Below are 15,778 nucleotides of genomic sequence, written 5' to 3'. Positions count from 1 at the left end.
CTTTTAAAACCGCGCCGCAGTTGCATTTCCGCACTGCGGCTGTGCGGGAAAAAAATCAGTCCTGTGAGAACAGCTTTTTGGCAAATCTCATTTGTGGTGCATTGCACTGCAAACAGCGGTTTTGCTGCAGTGCGGATATCCAACGGCAATCCGCGGCAAAACCGCAGCAAATCTGCCCTGTGTGAACCCAGCCTTACCGTTGACTAGGACATTCACAAACAAACAAAAAATTCACAAACTGACTTGTAACAAGTGAGGCATCCTAGAAGAGTGCCAGATGTAAGGTTACTCAGTTTTTCAGTAGGATCTATACTACAACCAATTTTATGGTCTTTAGAGATTGCAATGACTGGCCTTGATTTTAAGCACTGGTCTGCAATGGGTGTGGCTGAAACACCTAAACTCATTTATGTGGAGGGGTGCCCACATCATTTTGTCATATAGTGTATGTATGAGTTCATATGTACCAAGTTGTGTTCCATCTAGAAGACTGTTTTAGTACTGGGAAGAATTCTAATGCTTCGCAAGAAGGTTTTTCAATACATTTTATGACTGATGATACAGCAAAACATCTTTTATAGAGACAAAATATATACATGGTCATTTGTACAAAATCTGTTTTGTGGGATTTTTATATTACACATCTTGACCATTTTCCAACAGTCGACGGCAAATTAGAAAAGAGTACACAAAACACAAACATGATGCATGTACAAACTACTCGAAATACAATGCTTGGAAGCATATATACAAGATGATTTACAAGAACTTCTAGGATGAAAATGTAACGTCTTGTATACAATTCTAGCATGAACTAGATCCCCCTAACAGAGATCCTGCTCTACGTCCAAACTGTTATTGAGACATGAACAAATAATGGTCTTAAAGCATTGAGACAGTCTCTGGAATGCAACTTGCTGAATGTGATAGTTTCGTTATAGCGGCGTTGTGGGCATTCCTAAAAGGCTAACATCTTTCATTTTCTAGTGTCCATAGCTCATCTTGTCCATGTTCACCCAAGTGTGACAGCAATCTTCTGTAAGCCTCCCTGTGGAAGTGCAAAAAATTAGTTTAAAAACAGAAATATGTTTCTGACAAACAAAAGGTTGGTATGAAAGTACAAAATACTGCTTTTTCCATTTATTCCAGCTGATGCTTAAGTGGCTTTACTTGCCAATGCATTTGTCTGCAATTTTCTGCTCTTTAATCTACAGTATTTGTTATAACCTACCATACCGTACTACTCTAAGTTTTTATGTTGATGGGTAAATTTTCTACTGAGGCTTTGTGCATCTATATCAAAGTAATATGCAGACCACATCCATAGACTGGGAGGTCAGAATCTATTTACCTTGGATTTACGATACATGCGGGCGGTACTGGTGTATCGTGACGCCACCAGGAAGTACTGGCGGAGTAAAGATTGACCCCATGCTCTCAATGGATACAGCAGGTTGACGGATTTACTCTACTGAAGTGAGTAGTTTTTGACACAAACACCTCATATCCATTGGTACCTCGCACATTGGCGAGCGCGATACTGCGCTGAGTTTTACGGCCAGATATCGTGCTCACTTGTGTGTATGAAGCCTAAGAGATAAAGCTGTATTTGATAATATTGTCTGTTCATATATTATGAAGTGCAGGAGGCTTCTTTATTTTGCTTTCTTGCATGCAGCCCTCTTTTACAGGTAATCCGTATGCCCCCACAGTTAACCATTTCAGTCATCTTCAAAAAGACAAGCGCCCCCCCCCCCCCCCCCCAACTTACCTGGATGAAGCATTTCGTCCAAGACCACATTTGTGCTCCGCTTCCTTAAGGCTTTGACTAATAGTAGGAATCAAGCTGCCAACAAGTGACTGGTCTAAAACAGCAAGGGTCTCCAAAATGGAAAATATCTGATGGTCATACATCAGAATGTTTCCCTGAATAAACTGCCTACAGGCAAAGAAAACAGGAGAATCTTGAAAGATAGAATGCATAATTTATACTCCTTTTATTAATAGATAAATACCAGTATAATGCTAGGCTGATTGCTCAAACGAAATGCGTATGATTGGCGTTTGATTACACTTCTTGTGCATGTTCACTGAGGCAGGTACGTAGTCTATTTTTACAAATTTCCAAGCCCTTCACAGTATAAGACAACTAAAAGTACCAAATTTTTATTAGTCAAATATTTATAAACTTTGGGCTAACAAAGACACACTCACATATAACATTATGGTGGGAGCCTCCCCTACAGGTGGTAATGCCTGCATAGATTTAGAGGTTATATTGGAAGCTTTTAATTGGGGTAGGGGGTCCACACCATGAAACTAAAAGATCCCTTTGGCTCTTCTTAGTGAGTAAGTTATAGCAGACTCACATAGTACCTTGATAGAGTCGTTAGGGAAATACCTCAATGGGTATGTCAAAGCATCTCCCTCAGATTTAGGGAAGAACACACTCCTTCTCTAAGTTTCAAAGTTCTGGGACAAGAGATATTTGCCTGAACAATACTGCAAGCTGATCAAGGTTTTACAGAATACTGTGTCCCTGGATAACCCATTTAAGCATATCTTCCTATTCTGCCCTGTCAACATTAGCTAGACACCCTGTATATTTCTTAATTTTGATTGTAATAGGAGACAAAAGTATGATCTAACAAAAAGGAGAGTAATGGCAGGCATGTTGGTATATTTTTTTAAGTTAGCGTTCTTTTAAAGCGGTGGTCCAAATGACATTTTTCCATTAAAAGTCAGTTCCCCATGATGTAAAATAACTATCTGGCATATACTACCCTCTCCGCAGGTGTGTCCTGCAGCACCACTCCAGGTCTCCAACATCTCAGCGCTCGATCGTTGGGCTCCGTTATTGACTGTAGTACTTGTGAAGTCCCGTAAACCAGACAGGACTGCAGCCTGTAAATAAAGTTGCTTAGTCCCAAGCTACGCCACATAACCCTATGGGAGCAGGGGTATATATATGCCAGTTCGTTATTTTACTGCATGGGGTACCGACTTTTAATTGAACATAATGTACCTTAAATTTGCTGTGACTCGTGCTGCAGTTTCCCCTTGTGGTACAGCCCGACAGCGTTCAACCATGTGCTGCAGTGCATTTGTAGAAAGCTTCTTCACTGAATAAATAAAGCAAAAATGACTCACATCAGTTACATATTTGCAGTTATATCCTCAATTTTTTAACATTTCAAGTTCATAGAATGGTAGAGTTGGAAGGGACCTCTGGGGTCATCGGATCCAACCCCCTGCTCAGTGCAAGATTCACTAAATCATCTCAGACAGTTGAGGAAAGACTGAGCCAAAATAACCTGACAACGACTACTTTAATTCCCTAACAAAGGGCTTTATGTAGCCAGCATAGACACTTTATGGAGGGACTACAGGGTGCCTTTTTAAAATTTGTCAAAACGTAAATATGATCAAAAACATAGTAGTTTTTAGACTTTTTTCCCCCCTGTTATATCAAATTATAGCATAGACAGAAAAATATGACTTGACCTACTGCACTTGGGATGTGTAAATATTCAAGTCTACACACAAAGTGAACATATATTCCCCATTAGTCAAAACAGCTGCCTCCAAAACAGCTCTCCCTCCTCACAGCCTCTGATGGTGCCCTGTGGTATCTGGTACCAAGAAGTTAGCAGTTTCTCTGTAAGTCCGGTAAGTTGTGAGGTGGGACCTCCATGGAGCAAATCCCACAGATGCCCAATTGGATAGGGATCTTGGAAATTTGGAGACCAGGTCAACATCTTGAACTCTTCATCATGTTACTAAAACCATTCCAGAAAAAGTTTTGCAGTTTGGCATTATCCTGCTAAAAAGATGCCACTGCCATTAGGGAATACTGCCGTCATGAAGATGTGTACTTCGCGTGAAACAATGTTTAGGTAGGTGGTATATGTCAAAAGGTAAGTTATGGATGTCTTCTCTGGGAATTATTGAAAAGCTTACATCAAGTGTACACCACCAATAAGTTCGTCTGTTCACACTTCTGTGTGCTTGTTCTAGGCAAAGGCTCCATCATAAGTGCCGAGAGAAACAGCGCAGCATGCAGTACTATTTTTCTGATAAACCAAAAGCCCTAAACAGAACCTATTATCGGCTCCGCAGGTTTCCGTCAATTTGACAGATTTGAAGGTCATTTTACTTTTGTTCTTCTGTTCCATAACTGAAATGTGAACAGAGCCGCCCTACAAGATTAATTTGTGAAAATTGGAAAAGTGATGTAACCGATTTATTAAGGCTAAACTTTTATTTTCTATTTTAAAATAACTTGTCTCAGTAATCATATAATTAGTTTGGAGACATTTGACACTCTTCCCTTAACCCCTTGAGTGGCACGCCCGGAAAAGTTACGGGGACGAGCTCCACTGCTCATAGTGACATAGCCCGGAAGATTTCCGGGCTATGTATCACTATGGAAGCTGCAGAGCACAATGCCACAAGCTGTGACAGTGTGCTCTGCCTGCACAGACCCACACAGAGCAGTGCAAGGGCTTTGAAAAACCAGCAGAAGATATTGCCGACATGTCGGCAATGTCCTGCTTTGTTTACAGGTTGCCATAGAGACCATTGGCTTGTCAGAAGCAAGCCGATGGTCTCTGTGGCAGGGAGAGCTTGGTGCTTGGCTGTCAGAGGACACCTAGGTACCAGCTCTTACAGCAGAGATCAGAGAAAACCTCCGATCTCTGCTGTCTTAACCCTTTACATGCTGCAGTCTATGTGACTGCAGCATGTAAAGGGTTGTCACTGCAGCATGTAAAGGGCTGTCACCATCGGACCCCTGGAATGTGATCAGGGGTCCTGATGGGTCCCTGTGGAAGTCCCCTAAAAGGGACAAAAAAAAATAAAAAAATTAAAAAAAAAAAAAGTAAAAAAATTATTAAAAAAATAAAAAAAAACACTTGTCTCCCTTTACTTTGTAAAAAATCAAAAATACAATCACACATGTGGTATCCATGTGCGTCATAATGACCCAGAGAAGGAAGTTAATACATTATTTAACCCCTTAATGACATGGCCCCTTTTTTCTTTTTTCCCAATTTCTTTTTTTCTTTCCCCCTGTTTAAAAAATCACAACTTGTCCCGCAAAAAACAAGCCCTTATATGGCCATGTCAATGGAAAAATGAAAAAGTTATGGCTCTTGAGACGCAACTGCAAAACTAGTTGAAATTCAATGATTAGACCATTTTAAAAAACCTGCCCTGGTGGGCACGACAGGGTGGTAGGAAACCTGCCACTCAAGGGGTTAATCAATATGGCACCTACCAGACACTTCTATAAAAAGAAAAAGTTCTAGTAAGTCAGTTAGATCACTTTTCCTATCGTTTACTTTTTCTCAAATTAAAGGCGTTCCTTCCGTAGGATCAGGCTAGATGGCTTAGCCTTCAAACCCTCAATAAGTGTTACGCCTCCTTCACACAAGCATATACCGAATATTAAGGCGTATAAGACTACCTTTTAACCCCGAAAAATCTGCTCTGCAGTCGGGGGTCGTCTTATATGCTGGGTATACAAAAAAAAAAAACAAAACAAAAAAACAACAAAACAGTACTTACCTCCCCAGGCGTTCTGCAGCGCTGCTGCAGGCTGTCGCTCCCTCCTCGTCCCTGACAGAGCATTGCTATCTGGATGTGGGGCTTGAAATCCCTGCCTCCAGAAAGATAATGCTGTGATTGGCTAACTCACACCGCGCCAGCCAATCACAGCCATTCAATGACATCATTGAATGGCTGTGATTGGCTAACTCACGTGGCGTCAGCTAATCACAGCCAGTGTTGAATGGGAGCGACAGCCTGCAGCAGCGCCGCAGAACGCCGGGGGAGGGGAGCACCGTTTTTTTTTTTACACCGTATTCCCGGCGTATAAGGCGACAGTTGGGGGGGTCGTCTTATACACCCAGTCGCCTTATACGCCGGAATAGACGGTAGATATTTGAGTGTGCCCCAGTACTGTGTGTTTGCAGACGAACAATGCATATCTGCCCGAACATTAGCGTATTTTACTGTACTTTTTGCACCCACAAGGCATGTTCATTTTTGCACGACAAACAAAAAAGCACAGACTGAAAAGGCTAATTAGTCTAATCAGATCCAGATGTGTTGTTCTTCCAGCACAATTACGCAGTGTTTCATGCATCTCTTAGCGTGTCACCATCGATTTCTATGGGAACTTCTTTCCTGTGTGAATGTCCAGAAAAAATGTAGCATGCCGCTTTTTAAAACAAATACATTTTAGCAACCAAAATGTACATAAAAAAATATGTGTGTGTTAATTACCCCATTTAAAATGACAGGTACTATTCTCTGCATATTGTGTGTGCAAATACGCCTGTGTGAAGGCAGCCTTAGGCACATATGACCCTTATGTGGTTCACTGTTTGAAGAAAGGATAATCACTTTTGGTAGGTAACAACTACTAGGAACACCCCACAAAACCTGCTGTCTTACAGATACTTCTTAAATTCATTCCGATCCTTACATTGCCCATTTTTTCAGCTATCAACACACCATCATTAACAGACTATTACCTTGCTAACAAATATATCCCACCCCATGGCAGGTGCCATTTTCAAAAGATAATCAATGCTATTCACTTTCTCGATCAGTGATTTTAATGCTATGGCTGAACAGTGTTAAAAAAGTAGGCACTCCTAGTACACCTATAGATCTTTGGTGTTGGTAGGCATAAATAAAGCACATCCCTATGATCTCAGTTGGACTTCTCGATTAAGGGCCCCTATACATGACCTGATAAATCATTCAGATTCCTGCATCCAGGGCCCTAAAGCCTGGTAAAGATGTCTTTTGAGCGATAATCGTTGTGTGCATTTATAGGGCAAGGTGATCGCACAAACACTGAGTGATCACTTTGCGCTCCGAGCAGTGTATGCAGAAGACAAGCAGGGCCGCTTGTCTTCTGCATCCAGCTGTTCTCTGCCAGGAGCACTCAGCTTTTATACAGCCGAGTGTTCTGAGCGGGGTATGCAGAACACAGCTGGACCGCTGTGTTCTTCATATCCCGGCTGCTCACATAGTGCTCAACTGGTATACAGCTGTGCACTCTGTGCAGAGTATGAAGAACACAGCTGGACCTGTTCTTCATACCCCGCCTATGTTCAGGGAGCGGGATATGGCTGAAACAATATTATCAGCTGTATCCCACTGTGAACTCCTGATAAGGCTGATTGTTGTCTTTCAGCATGCTGAAAGACAAGGATCAGCGACTGCTTATCAAAAACTGCACAATGTTATTGCAGTTACACACAACGATTATCGCTCAAAAGACGACTTTGAGCGAATTTTGAGCAAGAATCATTGTATCTAAATCAGCCTTAACAGTCTGCTGACAGGAATTTTGTAATCTTAAACCCATTAAAAGGCCACAATGTCTTTCCTATTATATGTAACTTACCCTGAGTGTCACTGACCAATACCAAGCACTTTAAAATAGATGGGAGAAGAGAATCAACATCGGCAAGGTCAATTACCATTGTTCTCTGGAACACATCCACAATGAAGGACAGAATAGTAGCTAAACGTGGAGGTGGTGCATGAGCTTTGAATTGCAAGTAGTCATCTCTAAAACAAAAATGTGAGCACAACAGAGAAAACATAAGTATAAACACTGACTGCCATATTATCAATACAGTTAGGCCGGCTTCACAGGGGCGTAAGTGCAGTTGCGCGCTGCTTAATGTAATTTTTTTGCGTTATGAATGAGGATTTTTTTATGTGCTAACAGTGCACTGTATTTGCGCACAACAAACAAATTCTCAAGATTTAAATGGCTAATTAGTTCAAGATTTGTTTTTTCCAGCAGAATTTTTAGTTTCACGCATCTCCTTGTGTATTGCGCACACATTTCTGCAACCCCCCCATTGACTTCTGTGGGGAACTTAGGTGTGCAAATACGCAGGAAGATAAAGCATGCCTTATGTTTTTTTTTGTGTGTGTGGCCGAAATGCACACGCAAAATACATGCATGTGAATGAACCCACTGAAATCAATAGTTTCTATTCACTGTGTATTGCATGAGCAAGTAAGTCCATGTGAATCTGGCCTTAGACAAGGCGAATAACATTCCTATTGCTGTATAACCCCCAGTGTATCTGCTAAAGACTGTTGATCTATGACTGGTAATATATGTACACTCACCGTATGACTTCCATTACAATCCTCCTTAGATTGGTGGTGTATGTGCTCTGAACAGACTCGCACAGAGCTAGCAGCACAGGGTGACTTCCTGATACAGGAGCAGCACTGGGAAGAAACCTTCCAAAATATTGTTGAATAATCATTTTTAGCTGCTGTTTTATATATGCACCTTGGGCTTGGGAATGACGGGATATGATAGATAGGCCCTGAAATGTAGAATGTTAATTCATTAAGATTCTATTATTTTAGAAACGTAACATAAATTGCACCTAAAAGATCACAATATGAGACTTTTGCTAAAAAAGACCTGCAGTGCAGCTAACACACAGCACAAAATGTACACGATTTTGAAGCTTTATTTGAATTAGGACTGTAATACTTAAATCCTAAATCCCCTAAGCAAGCTCCCTGTCAAGACCTTCCATTCCCAACCTCAAATAACTGTGCGTTTATTTATGGGTCTCCTTCTCTGTAAGATGCAATTCTTACCACCTTTACAGATCCTATATTATTTTTGTCACCTAGAACAGAAGCATACCTCAAAAGAAATAATGGCAAATAATCCCAGTCTTTTCTTTAATATATGCTTTTGTTTCTTTCTTCTCCAGGTCTCAAAAATCAGATCACTATTAGGGCGATTTCGCACAGATTTTTTAAAATTTTTAATTTGAAAAACTTTCCTGCGGTTTGTGATGTAGATTTTTGAGCCAAAGACAATAATGGATCCAGCATGAAGGAAAGATCCTTATATTTCCCATTACTCTTGAGTATACTCGCCTTTGGATCAAGATACACATAAAAAAAGACTGCCACAAAAAGGGCTAGAGAAAAAAAAAAAAAAGACATAAAACTGAAAAAACTTTTCCCATTTCTCAAATAAAACAGGCATATTTGATATCACTGCATCCGTAAAGGTCTACAAAGTTAACATCCTGGAGAGAAAAAAAGAAAACAATGCTAAAACTGCATTTCTGGGGCACCCAGTCTTGTAAAAAATGGAATAAAAAGTGATCAAAAAGTTGTATGTATTCCTAAAGTTGAATCAATAAAAACGTAAGGTTGCATCACAAAAAACAAGCCTTCAGACAGACCCATTAATAGAAAAATACAAATGTTTTGGTTCTCAGAATTAAAGGGTTAAAAAGGTCATATGGGCCTTCTATCCAGGGTGTACTCAACATCTTCTGATTAAACTGAAGCGGTCAAGTGTAAGGGGAAGTGACAGAGAGCCAGGTGCTGTGCTGTATTTTTTTTATACTCACCTGCTCTGGCAATCCAGCGGTGTCTCCTTCTGAAGTTGGTGCGGGGTAGAAAATTTGACTTTATTCAGAGTCCTGTGTGTGCTTTCCCAAAGACTTGTATAGGAGAGTGCATGCACAGGACTCTGAAAAAGAGTCAGATTCTCTAAAATGCGCCAACTTTAGAGGGGAACACCTCTGCGCCACAGGAGCTGGTGAGTATTTAAAAACAAAAAGCATCATTCTCCCAGTCACATTCGCTAATAGCACTATGACTTAGTTTATGGTGCTGTGGGGCATGCAGGTTCCCTTTAAAGGTAGTGAAATACAGCCTATGGTGATTAAAGAAAAGTGGGATGTCCAAAATTTTCTAAGTGAAGCACATAGATTGTCACACCTTGATGTGTTACATAAGAATTCCAGCCTTTTTACATAATATTGGACTAAAGGACTTTGTGTAACAGATGTAAAATACATGATAAAGATTTAATGGACATCATATGTAAATGGCCAAAACACCATATATATATATATATATATATATATATATATATATATATATATATATATATATATATATATATATATATATATATATATATATATCTTAGAATATATGGAAGAGCTAGCAGTAGCTTGAACGATATATATGGCCAGGTAACTGATTTACAAAAAAAATGGCTACAAGTGTCTTCCTCCCATACAATTTGAATGTATGGTTAATTTGGTTATTCTGGATTAGCCTCACCTTACTAGACCTGGGACGGGGTACTGTCTCTTTTACTGTGATAAGTAGAGCACACTAGTGGATCACCCCTTGTATGTCATGGTTTTATGCCTCATTTGTGCTAGCTTCAATTCACAATTTTTGTTCTAATAGTAACATGTACTTGATGTTGCTTAGATCTGATGTTTGGTAGCACAGAGCCATCAATATCAGAACAGTTATAGATTCTGATTTTATATATGAACATATTTATATATTATATATGTACTTTGGTATGATTGGGGAGTATGTTTTTTTAATGTTAAAAACACAAAAAAATTACATTTAAAAGAAAACACTTCATTTGGGTCCGACTATACACAGGAAATTCACTTAAGGTCAGTTGAGGTAAGGAAGCAGAAAATGAGATAGTATTTAGTAATATTTTATCACTAAAGTGTTCCTGTGTTTTCATGCTGAGTAATAGGTCTATCGCCGCTTTTTATGTTTTTTTTCTTGTCACCAGTTTTGCAGGAAACGAATATATAATTAGCAATATTGCATTTGAGATCTACACCTGGAGAAAGAGAGGGAGGGTTTCCTTTATAGCAGAAAGCATGGCTGGCAGCAAATCCTTATCTTTTTGAAACAAGGCATGTGGTAAAAGCAGGTAATCAATGATGCGGAAGAGGAGCTGCTGTGCTTTGGAAGTGGCCAGAATCAATGCCCAGTACCGTACAAGAGTTCCTGGAAAGCAGACAAGAAAGAGAAGTTAAAATAGCAGCACACATCTTACTTGGCATGCCCTCAGGAGCCACTCACAGGGTCTTATTCTGTAGCTGAAACACACTTCCTATGAAGGCTAGTGTGGCACAGAGTAGATCAGTAGAGATAATAAGAGGCAAACGGATGAAGCCTGGCAGCTGTTTTAGGTTCTCAGCTCTAACTGCCCTAGCTTTATCAATGGACTAATTTCAAGTTACTGCAATGCACTTTTTTTTCCCAGAGAACTAAAATTTCTACATTTAATTCCTTGTAAAAACATTTCATAGTGTGATGCACTCATAGTAAATACAAGCCACGACGTAACATAGAACATGCACTTTAGTTCACAGCTTTTTGAAGAAGGAAGGTTGGGAAAAAAAAAAATTGGCATGTTAGTTTAATTAAATTCCTGTGCCTAATCAGTTTTTAAGTGCAGTTCTTCTATGACGTGAGCAGATATGGCAGTATTATCTGTGAGGGTGTAGTTACTGCTGTATAATGGGGCTTTGCACATGTACAAACATCTCACTGTACCCAATAGAAAGCAGAGGGGGCATGCCAATTACAGGACATCTACGTTAACTGACAGGACATCTACGAACAAGCAAATAAAACAACCACTACAGATAGTCCCCGACTTGCAAACATTCGATTTACAAATTTCGCAAGATGCGAACAATCTGTACAGCACAGTATGATGTAATGCTATGGCATTACATCATACTGTGCAGGGACCGGACAAGCTTCTATCAAGCCTGATAGAAGCCTGTCTGGTCAGATCGCGGCTGCTAGGCAGCCGGGGACCTCCTGAAAGGCCCTAGGGCTGTCTATGCAGAGCGCCTATCAAGCCGTGCACTTGATGGGCACTCTGCATAGGCAGCCCTGGGGCCTTTCAGGAGGTCCCCGGGTGCCTAGCAACCGTGCAGCGTCCCGCGATCTCATCGTGGGATGCTGTACGGGCCCCCTTGAACGTCGGGTGCCGGCTCTTTCTTACAGCGGGCACCCGGCGGCAGCAGTTCCGACGAGCCGCGCCGCTCGTCGGAACTGTTAACACTTTAAATACTGCTGTCAGAGCGGTATGTAAAGTATTAATAGTTCCGACAAGCAGCGCGGCTCGTCGGAACTGCTGCCGCCGGGTGCCCGCTGTAAGAACAGCCTGCAACCGACGTTGTATGGAGCGGGATCCACCCGCGATCCCCTCCATACAACCATTTGTTCCGACTTGCGAACAGGCTCCTGGAACAGAACCTATTCGCAAGTAGGGGACTATCTGTAGTATAACAGTGCCCTCATCTTGCTCCCATAAAACCTCTCATTTGCTGGATTTTTGGAAACGTTCATCTGCAAGTAGCTATTAAGGTTTGTAGAGGTTCCAAGATATTTGGGATTTCAACTCCATAACCCCTCCGTGTTTTTAGGGAAAGCCATCACATATTTACTACACGTTATGTGAAATTTTCATGTTTTGCAGAATGTACACTTTAAGTGAATGGGAAAATCGAATTACACAGAAATGAAAGACCTAAGATTCCTTTAGTTTGGTAATTGTAACACAAGGGATTTTTAAGGAAAATAAAAACAAAAAAAACCCAGCAAACTGTTGTAGAATATGGTATATATCAGCATTTCTCGATACTCAAGTTTTCTGTATGGAATAGGGCATACTTCCATGAGATCGTGCTGTGTTGCACATTTCTTAGAATACAGATCATTAAAGAAGTCTGAGACAATAAGGCATCCTGCACACTGGCAGATTTGCATAGTGAAATCCAGAGCAGGATTTCACCTCCAGATTCTGCAGCAAATCCAGCCCATAGCATGCAACGACAATCTGTAATTTCCTGCCCACGAGCGGAAACAGATTGCGATTTTCCGCTTGCAGGTGAGAAGTCGCAGCATGCTGTGATTTTGGCGGGCTATGCATGGTCGGCTTCCATTGAAGTGAATGGAAGCCGTCCAGCCCATGGCACTTCCCGCAGTGGGCACTGAGGAAGTATCGCGGGATCCGCGTCAGCGCAGAGCCCCGGTGGCTATTGAGCATGCGCGACAGAGTGCCAGACGGCACATCCGCAGTGCTGAACAGAAGTCACCAGGCAGGTATGCAGGGGTCACCGAATTCCACTGCAGGAATCCCACATGCAGGGTCCGACCCGCCCGTGTGCAGGAGGCCTAAGGAAGACGGGAAGGTTTCAGCCTTCTGAATGCCACTTAGAACCATAACAGGCTGCAACATAAGATCAGTATAACAAAAGTGAATGAACCTTCTGTAGTTATGTTACCAGTGAAATCGTGCTTAAAAAGGTGGATATACGCTTTACGTACTCATCTTTCAATTTATGCAAAATCTCCACATTTTATACCCCAAGTAGCAGATTTAAGTTTTATTCCTCTCCTCCTAGTGTTTTTTTTTTTTTTTTTACATCTTGCTTTAAAGTGGTTTTCCCACGACTTACAATTGATTCCCAACCATTTTGTCCTTCCGGCTTTATGCTGACCAGGACATGTGAATGTTGTCACTTGATTTTTGTGAACTAAAAACCAAGCAACACCAACACTTGCTCACTTGCACTGTCGGGTTCCTTGTTTACATGAGATGACAGTCATATGCAATTGCTTTTTTGAGTGATCACTAGGCCCACCAGTCAGAGTATTGCAGGCGACTATCAGTTCGTGTAAAAGTACCCCTAGGCTTCCACCAGTTCTTGGTGAGGCTCACACCGAGAGACTGTTTTGTGATTATAAGCTACACAGGTCCTTCTCTTGCTGCAATCTCTGGTTTAACAACACAAATGGCTAATGTGGTGTCGGAAAAATAAAATAAATGTACTTCGCCCAAAGAGCATGTTCTGGATGGTAGAGCTCCAGGAGAAAACGTTTTAGAAGACCTGATCTAAATGTTTTTGTCCTTTGTGTACAATACACTATGGCAGGTCTAAACTCAAAGTTTAGCTTTGGATAGTTTAAAAAAAGCTGGGATTGCAGATTGACAATTTCACATGTGGTGAAATTGCTGCGGAATTTCTGTGCAGACTTTCCACACGGAAATTACGCCATCATTTTTAAACCCGAGACTAAGCAGCAAAGTGGAAGAGATTTGCCGAAATCTTCTTTACACGCTGCCGACAAGCCACTGGGAAACTGACATGCAGCACGGAATTCAAATCCGCGACATGTACATTGTAATGCCGCTTCCACTGCGGGCTCTCTTCTCTATGGGGAGAGATTTCCGCAGCAGAATACAGGCAGAAAAAAATGCTTCAAACCAGCGCTTGCTTAATGGTACAGGTTTTGAAGGAGGTTTTCCACTGCGGAAATTTAATGGAATCTCCATGCAGTCCCACTGCGGACATTCCGTGAGATTTCCGTCCCATGGGATTCCAGCCTAAGAAAATATGATCATCTCAGTATTTTAACCCAGTAGCAGCACTTACCCATGGTCCTGTAACATATCTGTAGGCCTTCCACAGGGCCCCTCTTAGTCAAGTATGGCTTGACATACTTTAATATATCTCCAATGTATTCTTGGCATTTTGACACCATTTTAGACTTTTCTGACAAGGTTTGTAAACCACCATATGTTGTACCTGCTGCCTGACAAAATAAAAAAAAAATTGCCTCAAAGCAGTGAGCAATAATGAAAAACAAACAGTCTATGGAAGGTTGTCACAGTATACAATATGGGCGACCAATCTGTTGTAGTTCCCAGAATTTAACAAGCTTGACTGTTAAACTCTCGTCTTTACCACAATGACATATTCCAAATATAGTACAACATCTAAAAAAACATAAGTCCTACATGTGTCCCCTCTGTTAAAATGGCTGCATGCTTAACTTGAAGTGTACAAATGTAGCAAAGTTTAACTTGACACTTAAACACCTCAAACTGTAGCACAGACCTTTTTCTGGCCTTTTCAATAGTTTTGTTGTGTTAGAATATCTTTTTGCAGCAAGTTTTTAGCATTCAGTTAAAATTTTGCTACATTACTACGTCATCAAAAATGTGAAACTGGCCACTTATAGATGTTATTTTTTTGCTCTGGTGCAAAGCCCATTATTGTAAATGTGAGTGCAAACATTTGGTTGTCACTGCAATTAGCTTACCATCAACTGATGGAAACATGTTCATTTGTGATTGATGGAAAGTGACCAAAGACCCATCTTGTCAGCATCTTCTCAGAAGCCACTTAATGACACAGGACATACAATTATGTCCTGCACTTTTGGGGTATGTATGAAGAGGGGATTGTGGGTTGACCCCGCTCCATGCAATGCAGGTGCCAGTTGTTTCTTACAGCCAGCACCCGCCCAGCTTATCGGAGCTGTTAACCCTTGAAAGGACACCGCCAATTCATGTTCGGGAATCCCGTATGCCCTCAGATCACAGGTTGCTGTGTGGTTGTCATGGCAGCCGGGGGCCTACAGAAAGGCCATAGGTCTGCCATTGCAGAGTGCCTATCAAGCCATGCCTGAGGGGTGGCTTGATAGAATGCTTGTCAGATCATAGTACAATGTAATGCTAGGTCATTACATCATACTGCAGGAATGATCAAAGCATCACAAGTTTTTGTCTCCTATGGGGACTATAAAAAAAGAAAAAAAAGTTTAAATTAATTAGCAACCCTTTTTTAAACTTATTAAAAAAAGGTAATGAAAATAAAAAAATCTTTTGCCATATTTATAATAAAGGAATCTAAATAATAAAACAAAACAACATATTTGATATCACTCAGTCCGTAAAAGTCTGATCTATCAAACCAATGCGTTATTTACCCCACACTTTGAACACCTTCAGAAAAATAAAATAAAGAACGCCAGAATTAAGTTTTTTTGGTCACCCCCTCACCAAGAAAAAAAATGTAATAAAAAGCGATCAGAAAGACGTATGCATTCCAGAATGGTACCA

General features: G+C 40.9%; 1 protein-coding gene across 2 annotated transcripts in view; it reads right to left on the bottom strand.

Annotated features, from left to right (window-relative positions):
* Window positions 1-557: 557 nt before the first annotated feature.
* Window positions 558-15,778, bottom strand: part of MMS22L (MMS22 like, DNA repair protein) — a 92,933-nt gene continuing 77,712 nt past the window's right edge. The window contains exons 18-24 of one of the 2 annotated variants that reach the window (XM_066608191.1): window positions 14,307-14,466; window positions 10,688-10,857; window positions 8,167-8,372; window positions 7,424-7,590; window positions 3,026-3,122; window positions 1,772-1,939; window positions 558-1,048 (exon numbers count right to left, since the gene is read on the bottom strand). In XM_066608191.1, coding sequence (XP_066464288.1) covers window positions 967-1,048; window positions 1,772-1,939; window positions 3,026-3,122; window positions 7,424-7,590; window positions 8,167-8,372; window positions 10,688-10,857; window positions 14,307-14,466 — 1,050 coding nt within the window. In that variant the 3' untranslated portion in view covers window positions 558-966. Of the gene's footprint in view, window positions 1,049-1,771; window positions 1,940-3,025; window positions 3,123-7,423; window positions 7,591-8,166; window positions 8,373-10,687; window positions 10,858-14,306; window positions 14,467-15,778 lie in introns of those variants that run through there. The other variant, XM_066608200.1, reaches the window with a different exon arrangement.

This window comes from Eleutherodactylus coqui, chromosome 1, assembly GCF_035609145.1.
Source record: "Eleutherodactylus coqui strain aEleCoq1 chromosome 1, aEleCoq1.hap1, whole genome shotgun sequence".
Lineage (NCBI taxonomy): Eukaryota > Metazoa > Chordata > Amphibia > Anura > Eleutherodactylidae > Eleutherodactylus > Eleutherodactylus coqui.
Note: the sequence above shows the minus strand (reverse complement) of the source record. Positions and strands in the feature narration are given on the sequence as shown.